Source organism: Chiloscyllium punctatum, chromosome 49 (genome assembly GCF_047496795.1).
Source record: "Chiloscyllium punctatum isolate Juve2018m chromosome 49, sChiPun1.3, whole genome shotgun sequence".
Taxonomy (NCBI): Eukaryota; Metazoa; Chordata; class Chondrichthyes; order Orectolobiformes; family Hemiscylliidae; genus Chiloscyllium; species Chiloscyllium punctatum.
Window position 1 is genome coordinate 47431960 of NC_092787.1, and position 12913 is coordinate 47444872.

General features: G+C 40.1%; 1 protein-coding gene across 4 annotated transcripts in view; it reads left to right on the plus strand.

The window, feature by feature from the left end:
* The window catches only part of abca2 (ATP-binding cassette, sub-family A (ABC1), member 2), a 548786-nt gene that overhangs the window by 381420 nt on the left and 154453 nt on the right, over positions 1-12913 (plus strand). For all 4 annotated transcript variants that reach the window (XM_072566424.1, XM_072566423.1, XM_072566425.1 and 1 more), the window contains exons 20-22: positions 5307-5471; positions 11190-11370; positions 11734-11946. In XM_072566424.1, coding sequence (XP_072422525.1) covers positions 5307-5471; positions 11190-11370; positions 11734-11946 — 559 coding nt within the window. The remainder of the gene's footprint in view (positions 1-5306; positions 5472-11189; positions 11371-11733; positions 11947-12913) is intronic.

Below are 12913 nucleotides of genomic sequence, written 5' to 3' on the forward strand. Positions count from 1 at the left end.
TTAAGTCTAGCATGATTGTTTCCAATCCAAGTTTGCATTCTCAAGCTGAATGCTAAATTCTACAATGTTATGGACACTGTTTTCTTGGGGATCTTTTAATCTGATGTTGTTATTAAATCTGCCTTATGACACACCATCAGATCAAAAATAGCCTGATACCTCATTGGATCCATAATATATTGTTCTAGGAAACTATCCTGGATACACTGAATCCTTCTTTGTGGCTCTCTCTGCAAATTTAATGTACCCAATTGAGATGAAGATTGAAGTTACCCTGATTAATATACTTCCTTTTTCACATGTTCTCATTATCTCCTGGTTTATTCTCCGTCCTATCATTTAGTTGCTGTTATGGGCCTATAAACTACTTCAAGCAGTGTCATCTTCCCCTTGTTATCTCTCATCCTCACCATCTCAATTCGACGTCTTCCAGTTCAAGATCATTTCTTGCAATCAGCTTTATTCCATCTGGTACCAACAAACTTACCCATTCATCCTTGCTGCCTCTCCTTTGGAAAAGGCGCATACTCCTGAATATTTAGTTTCAGGCTGAATGTGGAAGATTCAGAGAGGAACTAGAAAAGCAAATAAGAGGAACAAAGAGAGATTATGAGAAGAAGCTGGCAGCCAAAATAGAAGGGAATCCAAAAGTCTTTGATTGACATATGGTAGAAAGTACTAAAAGGAGGAGAGGGACCATTTCAGGACAAAAAAAGGAGATTTAAATATGAGGCAGAGGGCACGGTTGAAATATTTAAAAAAAACTTTGCACCTATCTTCAACAGGAAAAGAAGCCACAGCTCAGCTCATGGTGAAAGAGAATATATTTCAGAGACTTGAAGGGTTTTAAATTGATAAGGAGGAGATATTGGATAGGCTGTCTACTTAAAGTTGGTAAATCTCCAGGTTTGAATGAGATGCATCCAAGGATGCTGAGAAAAGTGAAGAAATTGCAGAGGCACTGACCATAATTTTCCTATCATTCTTAAACTCAGGGATGGTAACACTGGACTGGAGAATCGCATAAAAAGTGTCTAAAACACTCCCAACAACTGCAGGTCAGGCAATTTAAATTTGAAGATGGGAAAGCTTTTAGAAAAGATTATTCATGACAAAATGAATAGTGATGTGGAGAAATACACATTAATTGAGGGAAGCTAGTAAGAATTAAGAGTAAGTTATGATTAACTAATTTGCTGACATATTTTGAAGAGGTAAGAGAGAGGGATGGTGAGGGAAGTGCTGTTGATGTGCAGATTTAATTATGACCAGGCTTAGTAAACAGTTCAACTTCAAGTGAAAACTTGAACTTCATCAAAATGAAGTAGCCAATTTCTTAAGTGAGTGAAGGAGAAATTTCATTACTGACAAGCCCTTAGAAAAAATTAACAGAATGAAACATATCTCTCTCTCTCTCTCTCTCTCACACACACACACTCACCTACTTGTTTTCCTCTTGTTTACTACTGAAGGAAAATTGGCCATCCTTATCTGGTTTGGCCTGGTGACTCCAGACCCACTGCAACATGGTTGACTTTTAACTGCCCTCTGGATAATTAGGAACGGACAATAAATTATGACTTAGACAGCCTAAGAAAGAAGCAAAATGAAAACTCAGAGGAAGAAGAAAAATCAACTGGGTGAAAAACATAGTGATGTGGATAAAGGAAGGCTTGAGGAAAGACAATGAAAGAAGCAAAACAATGTTAATGCCCCTTAGAGGCCAAAGTGAAAACTGAATGATTTATTTGTTTTTGCTTGTTATGTTTGAATTGTATGAAACTCTGGCTTGGCCTCAACAAGACTTTGCATCTAGTTCCTTTAGGAAGGATGTGTTAATATTCAAGTGGGATGAATTTAAGGGAAAGCTGGATAAGCACACCACAGAGAAAAGGATTGAAGATGATGTTGATAGGGTTAGGGAAGGAAAGGTGGGAGGAGGTTCATTTGGAGTATCTCCACAAGCATGGATTTGCTGAGCTGAATGCCTTGTTTCTATGCTGTGTATGTGCAGTGGTAACTTGTAGCTCCCAGTCCTGAACTTCTCCTTAGATCGCCACACAGGCACAAAGTGAGTAAATGGTTCCATTTCAGCCAGTGTGCGCCATACTTGGAGAGGTATTTCTCGTTCAGATTAGATTCGCTACAGTATGGAAACAGGCCCTTCGGCCTAACAAGTCCATACCGATCCTCCGAAAAGCAACCCACCTAGACTCATTCCCCTACACTGTATTTATGCCTGACTAATGCACCCAACCACTATGGGCAATTTTAGCATGACCAATTCATCTAACCTGCACATCTTTGGACTGTGGGAGGAAATGGGAGCACCTGGAGGAAACCCACGCAGACACTGGGAGAATGTGCAAACTCCACACAGACTGTCGCCCGAGACTGGAATCTAACCTGGGTCCCTGGTGCTGTGAGACAGCAGTGCTAACCACTGAGCCACTGTGCTACCCCCTCTATTGACAATGTTTAAAAAACAAAGGAAAGATTTGCATTTATAGAGTCATTGAGTCATTCAGGATGGAAATGTGCCCTTTGGCCCAACTCGTCAATGTCTACCATGTTTCCTAAACTGAACTAGTCCCATTTGTCTGTATTTGGCCTGCTTCCCTCGTGTACCTGTCTTTGACATGTTGTAATTGTACCAGCCTCCACCACTTTCTCTGGCAGCTTGTTCCATGCAGCACCACTCTCTGTGTGGAAAAGATTGCACCTCAGATCCCTTTAAAATCTTTCCCCTTTCACCTTAAACCTTTGCCCTCTAGTTTTGGACTCCTCTATCCTGGATAAAAGACCTTGGCTATTCTGTTTATCTGTGCCCCTCCTGATTTTATAAATCTCTATAAGGTCACCCCTGTGTGCCCCAAGCTCCATCTTTCATTTCAAAACACATGAAGTACCTGAGAAATGTCAGTGGTGTAATGTAGGGAAAGTGCAGTGACATATCCTTGTGCCTAGGTTGATCTTTAACTTTCCCTTTCCTATTGAAAAAGGCGTTGACTGATTGAGCTTTCTCGAAAGTTAAAACCTCCCAGTACAATAGTGTTGCTTTAAATTAGCTGCAGTAATGGTGATATATCTGCTCTAAACTTGACTGTAATTAAAGATTGTCATGCCCCTTAGCTTTCCATACTTGGATGGTTTGCGAGGAATGTCAAGAAACTGTGCAAAGTACTGGCACAGGTTTACAACACAATGTTTATTTCTTAACATTTCTGAGTGCTGGTGCACTTATTTCACACGTTGATGCGTTCACCATGCTTATCTGTCAGGCACACTTTAATGGATGTTCCTGAGATACAGCAGGAAGATGCAAAGACATTTGTAAGTTGGAAACTGGGGAATTGACTTGAAACTCTGCTCAACTGTGCCCAACAAACAGCTGGTGTTCCACTCTTCCATTTAGTTAGCCAGACAGTTCGACTGAAGATCTGATGTGAGGTGCTTCCATGATACAATATCTTCTCGGAGACTTCTCCAGTCTCTGATGCTGGAAGATAATTAGGTTCAGCATGTTGCGAGATGTGAAAATGGCAGTGGTGACAATTTAATGAAGCTAATAAGAATCTTGTCTCTCTAGCTGGAAGGAGGATGCGATGGCACAGTGGCAGTATCACTGGCCTGGTCATCTCGAGGCCCTGGATCATACACTGGGGATACGGGTTGAAATCCCACCATGGCAGATGGCAGATTGTAAGTTATGGTGACCACAAAAGCTGTTGACAATCGCTGTGAAAAGCCAACTGGGGCACAACTGCCCTTTAGAGAAGGAGATCTGCTGTCTTTACCCAGTCAGACCTCCATGTGACTCTCTGAAGTAGCTGACCAAGCCATCAGATTAAGGGCATTTTAGGGATGGGTAAGAAATGCAGGTCTGTCTTTCAGAGGAGATTATAAACCACATCCAGTCTGCCCTTTCCTCTAGTAAAGACCACAGGAGTTAACACTAATCTGCTGGCCAATAGTTATTCTTGAATTATATCAGAAAAACGTCATCAGCTTTTTTCTTTGCAGGATCTTGCTGACTACAAATCGATCACATTTCGTATTTTGCAACAGTAACTATTCTTCAAAAATAGTTCATTAGCTTTGGGGTGTTTTGGAATGTCCAGAAGTGGTTGAAGACAATATGTAAATGCAGATCCTCACTTCCTCTCTCTCTTCTCCCTCCCCCCCCTCCCGCTTCTTCATATCCTTCCCTCCCTTACTGCTTAACCTCCACATCTCTTTAGTCTTCTCTTCTCCTCTGTTCTCTGTGAAGGCATCAGTGTCACTTCAGCCATTTGCAGTTTCTCATTCATGAAGGTATGTTTGATGGAACTTATAAAGTAAGTGATATTGGCTGGACAGCTAATGATCAAGTGGTCTGGAGAAAGTTTGATGCTGAGGGTGTCATTTAAAATCCTACTGTCCTGTGAGATGAAAGCAGAATATTATTCATTCAGTATTTGATTATAAAATATAATTCCCTAAACACTTAAAAAAAAAATTCAGGAATCCATTGTAGTAAAAAAGCATTTGATCTACTTAGCTGTAATAATTCTGTAATTCAGCCACTGTGAAACAACAACACTGCCAAGTGTTTTGAGACAATAGGAAGGAAGATTAAATGGTTTACATTGTATGCCTGAGCTCTAGAGTTGATTTACATTCTCAAGACCAATACAAGATGCCTGTCTTTGATTCCAGTAATATGCAATGCACTTTCAGCCTATTATTGTGCTGTCAGTGTAATACCAACTAGTGAGTGCATTCTGTTTACGTACTGCAAGAAAAGGTGGTAAAATTGTTCATGGAAGTTACCAAAAATGACATGTAGTTGACTGTAATAGAATTCCATGATAAATATATCACATAGATTCATCAGTGCTTGGGATAAAGTGAAGGCAATGATGTCAGCTTTGCTTTGTTTTGCTGGAATCTCATTGAGTACAAAAATTGTTGGTTCTATCCCTACTGGCAATTTTCAGATAGATTTGAAGTGGTTACTGCAGTCTGCCACTGAGCTGTCCCCTTCTGTGTTAAACTCAGATCTTCTCTGACTGCCTAGAATAGGTAAAAGAAACCAGGAAAGCTCACGTAGTGGTGTAATCAGCATTTACTCCTCTAGCAGCAATACCAAAAGCAGATTAACTGGCTATGTATCTTGTTTTTAGACCCCTTGCTGTGTGTCGGTTGTCTGCTATCTTTATCTTGGACAGAAGAGTGTGTTTCTTTTTGGCTGCCAAATGCTTCAGCCTATCCAGAGAGCATTACAGATCTTTCGTTCTTAGCATATTTACCCACTTTCTTTGCAGGGATGTATGGACTGCCGAGACCATGGTACTTTCCGTTCCAGAAATCCTATTGGCTGGGCAATGGACGAATTGAAACGTGGGAATGGTCCTGGCCCTGGTCCAGAAGCAGTCGACTCAGCATCATGGAGGATGATCAGGCTTGCGCGATGGAGAGCAGGAGGCTGGGTAAATCGCTGCCTAATCTCTTTCCGGTTACAGGGACATTTTGTTATGGAGCAGTGCCTGCTTTTCCTTTTAGTGATTTGAGAAAGTAGGAAGGATAGGTTTTTCGATTCAGCATCTTTAGTGCACAGTATTAAGAGAATCTCTGAAATCAAGTGCAAAATTAACGGGTATTTGGAAAGTGTGGAAATTCAGAGCAGAATGAGAAGGAGATGCGAAGTAAATAGATGAATAATCTCACAGGAGCAACCAGAAATGGCGACTCCATAATTAATGCACACAGGAATAATATGACCAGAACAAATTAAATTTATCCTGCTATGTATTTAGATATCTCTTTGTGGCATTATCACCTTTGATATTAAACTTGAATTAGTGAGGATTTTTAAATATGGTCCTTTGATATACATTTAATTATGCTGTGAGATAGGTGATTAGACTGTAACCACATTTCAGTATACCAGTAACAGGATTAAGTTGGTATGGGAGCAGAGGATAAGTACTGATACGGAATAGACGCTGTTTCAGTGCGTTCATTTTGTACCATGAGTTGCATAATTTGAATTTATAGTGAATCTGCAGCTGAATCTCTCCTATACCTAAGCTTTCTTCCATTGAAGTTCACAGAAAAATCATCAAATCTTTTGTGCAGGATCAACTTTTTTTTCACTGTTAATTTAATTTGTTTGCAATTTTAAAAAAAGCCTGGTCAATATTTTCTAAGTCGGTGGAAATCAAAACTAGCATGGTTAAAACTCAGCTTCCAATCGCAATTGACTCTTTTGGTGCTCCTGAATACAAAAAAAAAGTTCATGCTGCAATGTGATTACTGATTTATATTAAAAAATTCGCACAACACCAAGTTATAGTCTAACTGGTTTATTTGAAATCTCAGGCTTTTGGCGCACTGCTCCTTTGTCAGGTAAAATCCAGTGAAGGAACAGAGCTCCGAAAGTTTGTGATCACATATAAACCTATTGGACTATAACCTGGTTTCGTGTGACTTTTGACTTTGTCCACCCCAGTCCACCAGTGGCGCCTCCACATCATGTAAAAAATCACATTAAATTAACCTATTTAATAAAACTGAACCCCTAGTGGTCAGTTAGTTCAGTAAATAAACTAAAGATAACTAATGAGTAAGTTAGTTAAGGTAGGTAGGGCAGGCGATTTGTTCAGATTGTAGTTTGTGGGGATTTATGGATAGTTAGCTTCTCAGATTGCACATTTGCAAATAGTATATCTGACCAATCTCATTCTGGTTCAGAGTCTTTGAGCTGGAACCAAAGAAACCCCAATACATAATGATGGACAAGGAATTGCTGCAAAGCTCACTGAAGAAATGCACAGATTCATACGCTTGCAGCTGATGGTAATACTATACAAGTCAAATCCCAGCATAAATCCTGACTTGATGAATCACAGTTTTAATTTTTCCAGTTAGTTATTTTGGTGCGTAATCACTGAATATATTCACGTGAGGCTGCTAATGCTCTTTAACTCAAGAACACAATTTTATTAAACAAAACATTTTCAAAAACACAAACATATATGTGACAATTTAGAAAGATCTTAATGTAAATATATACTTTCAATCTGTTTCCCAATCATATTTTGAGTAAGTACCAAAGCCTTAAAGATATGACCCCTATTTCAACGCTTTGATTTCTTATTTAACTGACTTTTTCCAGATCTTCTCTTGGACTGCTGAATCTTCTGTGGCTCAACTTCTTTTTAGTTCATCTAGCCTGAACCCCAGTCACTTCTGACAGCTTAAACCTTGTTTCAGTTCTGACAGCTTAAACCTTGTTTCAGTTCTGACAACTTGAAAGCTTCCATGAACTCTCTCAGTTTCGAGACTTCAAGAACTCAACTTTTTCTGTTAGGGTGAAAATTATTCCACTGAATTGAAGTAAATCTCATCAAGTGGCCTCTGGTCTGTTTTGTCTGCACTCATCTGGTCAGCAATACAAACAATTAATCAATTAACATCATTGGCTTCCTGCTAGGTTACCTGCTATTTAGGTTACCATTCTAAATGGACAAAAGTTACAATTCCAATGAAACTGATTCAAAGCTCTCAAATTACAGTAAAGGGTATTATATTCCATTATCACAAGGTGAAGACAAGACAGCTCTAGCCACTATGAAAGAGCAATATAAATGGCAGCTAAGGCATCATGGAACAAGAGACTTCCCAAAGGGAGGAAGTGCAGAGTGGAAAGGTTGTAATTGTTTGAGAATTCTTAAATAATGAGGAGAAATAATTTCATTTGTATTGTGAATTGACAGTCTTGAAGGATCTACTTCCTAACATTTGCCAGTATCAAAATGGCTAGAAAAGAATGTAGAAAGGAGAAGAGCCCTATCCAGAGGGAAGATGTAGGAAATATTAAGGACATGCTCCTGCTGAATGAGAGTCCAGGTTTGGGAGGGCTCCCTTGAAAACAAGAAGTAATGAGTAATAATTGTTGCATTATTTTCTAAACCATGAGCAAATTGGCACTGGGACAAACCAGTTGGGAAAGTCGACCATAGCTTAAGTAAATACCTGGGAAGGAATGATTCTGTTTCATGGGTCACTGTTACTCTGCACTGGGACAGGAAAAAACAATGGCCCTGGAGTGTCTGCATTTGAACAGGGCTGCCATAGTAGTTGTTGTGGATAACAAAAAGTAAATAAGACTTTGAACTGATAACATGTGTGAGGGAGAATGGCATTGTGAGAAATTACAGTAAATTAACATTTAAAAAATATTAACAAAAGAATTCAAAGGATGAACTAAAGGAATGAGTAAGGATAGCACAAAATACCAGAGATTGGTAAAGTTACTACACATAAGGATCAAATAACTATTCAAAATGAAGATGAGATAAACAATTTAACTCCTTGATAGAGCACTGAATTCACAAGTCAAAACAAAATGGGTGATTTGATGGCAATAATTTATATGCAAGTTCTATATGCAACAAGCTGTCTCTCCTGACATCCATAGAAAGATTCAGATGATGCCTGCAGAAAGTTTTGTGCAAGTGCATTTTGTGAAACATTTCTGCCACCCGCCTCACTAAAAAATGTGGCATGCCCAAATGATGGCAATAAATATGAGTGAACAGGACAGAATCCTACCAGTAGCGCTACTGGCAGAGGAGCTGCACATGTGTATTTGATATGTGTGCACAGAGAGCATTTCAAGGTGTTAGCAGACATTCTGTATGTAATAAGGATATGTAAAACATGGCTCCATACAGAGCATGGTTGGAAACTGAGTATTTCAGGCTGTCACACATGGAGGAAACACAGAGGAGAGTGAAACACTGTGGAGGCTCTGATGAAGTGTCATCCAGACTCGAAACATTAGTTTGCTTTCTCTCCATGGATGCTGCCTGACCCATTGTGATCTCCAGCATATTTTGTTTTCAGTACAGTATCTGTTCCCATACTGTGGAGGCTAGCGTTATTAAAACGTTCATTTAAAAATGTCACAGAAGGAAAAGATATAGAGCAACTGTATTAGTTAAAAATAAAATAATAGCAGAGGCATAAAAGGATGTAATTTGTGATGTGATAGATAAGGAATACAAATGAATTGATTTAAGAGTTAACAATGGATTGGTCACCTTAAAAAGAGTACAGGTTGTTCTGCTATGACCTGCGCTTTGTCAGCGCAAATTGGCTATAAAGCGATTGACAAATTGTGGACATTGTTTGGATAACGCGAGCTTTCTACTGAATTGGTATAGCTATTTTATATTCGTGATCTTCTACCACACAATTTTCTATAGCGGTTTTCCATAGTGTGATTTTCTATAGTGTGAGGTTGCAGGGGAACACAACTATCGCGTTATATCAGAATGACCTGTACGTATAGAATACCAAACGGCAGCAAGGAACAGACAGAAAGAATAAGACAAAATGAAGAGCATAGTAGCAGGCATTGAATAATTTTCTGGGAGTGTTCAACTTGTCCAAATAAATAGGTAGGAAGAAATAGTGAAAAAGTAAGAAGATGTACATTCAGCTTCAATATGTAAGAATTACAAGAGAATAATCTTGTGACAGTTGATGAACCAGACAGATAGGAAATGTAAGAGTATCGGAGCATCTCAGTAACTGCAATCACAAAAGTGTTATGTTCAGGATTAAGATTGCGAAAGACGTTTGCAGGACAAAGACTAAGGTAATAGATTGCAAACGTAATAGTCATTGCATGTGGAAAAGAGGACGGAGCCAAAGCAGGCAAATTGAGAGCAAAATGTTGTGAAGGAATAACAACCAGGGATATTTCAAGGGATAATCTATGTTGTTGTATTTAGAATGCTTAGGATTGTCTCAGCTTCTGTGGATAAGACTTTTTCAGAGCTGTTAAATTGTGAGCAGAGTTTTCCAAGCAGGTTTTTGGGGTGTTGATTGTCAGGAAGTCACCTCAATGAGAAGGAAGATCTTGACAAAAAATGTTCTTTTCAGTGCTCAAGCAATGAAGCATCAGCCAGGGAGGGAATAGCCTCAAGGAAGACCTGCATGATTGAGTAAACAAAGCACGGCAGGGATTTACACTCTATTAGCTGCTCCAATTGCTTTTTTAATGCAGTAATTCTGCCATTTAAGTAATGTGTGGATTTAGGGATATGGAAAATGAATGTGAAAGAGATCAGCTCATAACCCCATCTAGTTATTGGTGCAACTCACATGGCAATCACTACACTGAGTTCTGAATGAGACTAAAAGGGAAGGAAATGCATTAAATTCAGTAAAAGCTCCTTAAAATTCTACTTAACAAGAGACTAGCCCCTTTTACTGGAAACGTTCTGTTCCCTTGAAAATGTCACTTGCTCTTGTGTAAAAGACATATATTCTGTATTAAACAGATGTCTTGGCAGATTACTCCGTTGGGATAATAGCTTTAGACTAAGTGGTCTGGATGAACTGTAGGGAAATCAAACACTTTTATACATGAAATCCTTTCAGATTGTACAGACTGATGATGCAAGGACGATATGTGCTAAATTATTCTTTGTGCTTGGGGGAATAAGGGTATGATGCCATGGGAGGAGTAATAAGTCTCTGGAGCTATGTGCAGGGTAGTCGTTTCATCAGTGGTCAGATGCACTTCCCTCTTAATTTTCATAACCATTGTTTGAAGCCCACTATGGGATTCTGGTCTTATTCTGCACAGTTTATCAATGAATTTCAAGGGAATGAACCTGCACTTCCACGGCACCAGAGTTCTGAGAATGTAAAGCCAAAATGTGCAATCTTTACTTTTCTAATGGTTTTACTCTTACCTGGGCAATTAGGGATGGGCAGTAAATGCTGGCCTAGCCAGTGACAGCCATGCTCTGTGAATGAATTTTTTTAAAAACTTAGGAAACAGGGGCTTTGTATACAAGAAAGTACTGTAAGTGGTGACTTGTAAACTTTTCACTGTACTCATTGGAGTACATGTGACAATGAAAGAAATTCTAGTTTTACACACCTGTCTAGCTTCAACACAGAGATTTTCAGTCTATGTATCTACTACTTAGCTGCCCAAAAAAAATCGGACAGATTATTCCATTATGTGCTCAGTGCCACCTATTTATTTGGGCTAATACTGGTTATTTTGCGGAATGTTCGCATTTCATGTGACCATTTATGGGAGACTGATTGCCATGCAGTGATTAAAGGTAACATCACATGTTTGTCATGCCGACCTAAACTATCGTCCAATTGTCTTGCAGAGGAAACTCGTGGGATAGAGGAGGAACCGAGCCATTTGCCCCTAGTCGTGTGCATTGACAAGCTGACCAAAGTCTACAAGACGGGGAAGAAGCTGGCTTTGAACAAGCTAAGCCTCAACTTACATGAGAATCAGGTGGTGTCATTTCTGGGACACAACGGTGCTGGCAAAACCACAACGATGTGAGTTCCAGGCTTGAGAAAAGGCTTTCATTATTTCCCCAAAAGGGCAGTTATTCATTGGCCAAAACAATGCAGTGGCGGAAACTTTGAGCCAAACTTATGGGAGGAGTCATTCAAAATGAATAAACATCAGGTTGGAAAGAGAGGTTGAGAGAACATTGTAGTAAAACGTTGCTGTGCTCCCTGTGGTGTCTTTTGGAAATGCATCTGAAGTGGTTGAGTGGATGTTGGGGTTCTTGGTAGTTTCTAATCAATGTGGCGCTGTTAGGCTAAGAATAGATTTGTTAAAAGTCAAATGAAAACAAGCAAAGAGAACACGCAGAGATATTCGCGTTGAACTGCTTGATGCATTGCTTTTTGCAGGTCTATTTTGACAGGACTATTTCCGCCCACCGCTGGCTCAGCCACAATCTACGGACATGACATTCGAACAGAAATGGATGAAATCCGGAAAAACCTGGGAATGTGCCCTCAGCACAATGTTCTGTTTGACAAACTGACAGTAGAGGAGCATCTCTGGTTTTACTCTCGCCTAAAGGGGATGGCTGAGGATGAGATTCGCAAAGAAATGGACAAGTAAGCTTTACTGATTTGTTTTGACTAAGATGGGGGTGTGCACTGCTTTTCTCTACTTTCGCAATCACACAGCCGCACAACATCAAATTTAATTGTTTTACCTAGTTCAGGATGTGGTCGGCTTTCTCTGCGTTAAACTTGAAATAAAAAAGATGCACAAACCATGTTTCTTTTCATGAGACTGAAATTGTCATTTGGTAGCACAGAACATGCACATTACTGGAAAAAGGCAGTGTCTCATGACACCCACAACTGTGCGCATGCTAATCCAAAAATGCGAGAAAACCTAATTCCAGACCTGTTACTTCATCAAGTAAGATTTCCGGGAGTCAAGGCAGTGATGGAGGGTGGACACATGAGGAGCGAAGTACAGGAGGCTCCCTCTGGTAAGACTGAGGTGATTTGACCTGTAGAGACTAGTAGCCGAGGGCACAGCCTCAGAGTGGAAGGACAACCCTTTAGAACTGAAATGATGAGGGTGGTGAATCTGTCAAACTCATTGCCACAGAGGGATATGGAGGTCAAGTCACTGAGTGTTATTAATGGGGTGGCACAGTGGCTCAGTGGTTAGCACTGTTGCCTCTCAGCACCAGGGACCAGGGTTCGATTCTAACCTCGGGCGACTGTGTGGCGTTTGCACATTCTCCCCGTGTCTGCATGTGTTCCCTCCGAGTGTTCTGGTTTCCTCCCACGATCCAAAGCTGTACAGGTTAGGTGAATTGGCCATGCTAAATTGTCCATAGTGTTAGGTGCATTTGTCAGGGGTAAATGTTCGGTAGGGTAATGGGTCTGGCTGGGTTACTCTTCAGAGGGTTTTTTGGGCCGAAGGGCCTGTTTCCACACTGTAGGGATTCTGTTTCTAATCCTAATTAATACAGATCGTCGTAGGTTCCTGATTGGTAGGGGGATCAAGGCTTATGGGGAGAAGGCATGAGAATGGGGTTGAGAAACATACCTCACATGGTCG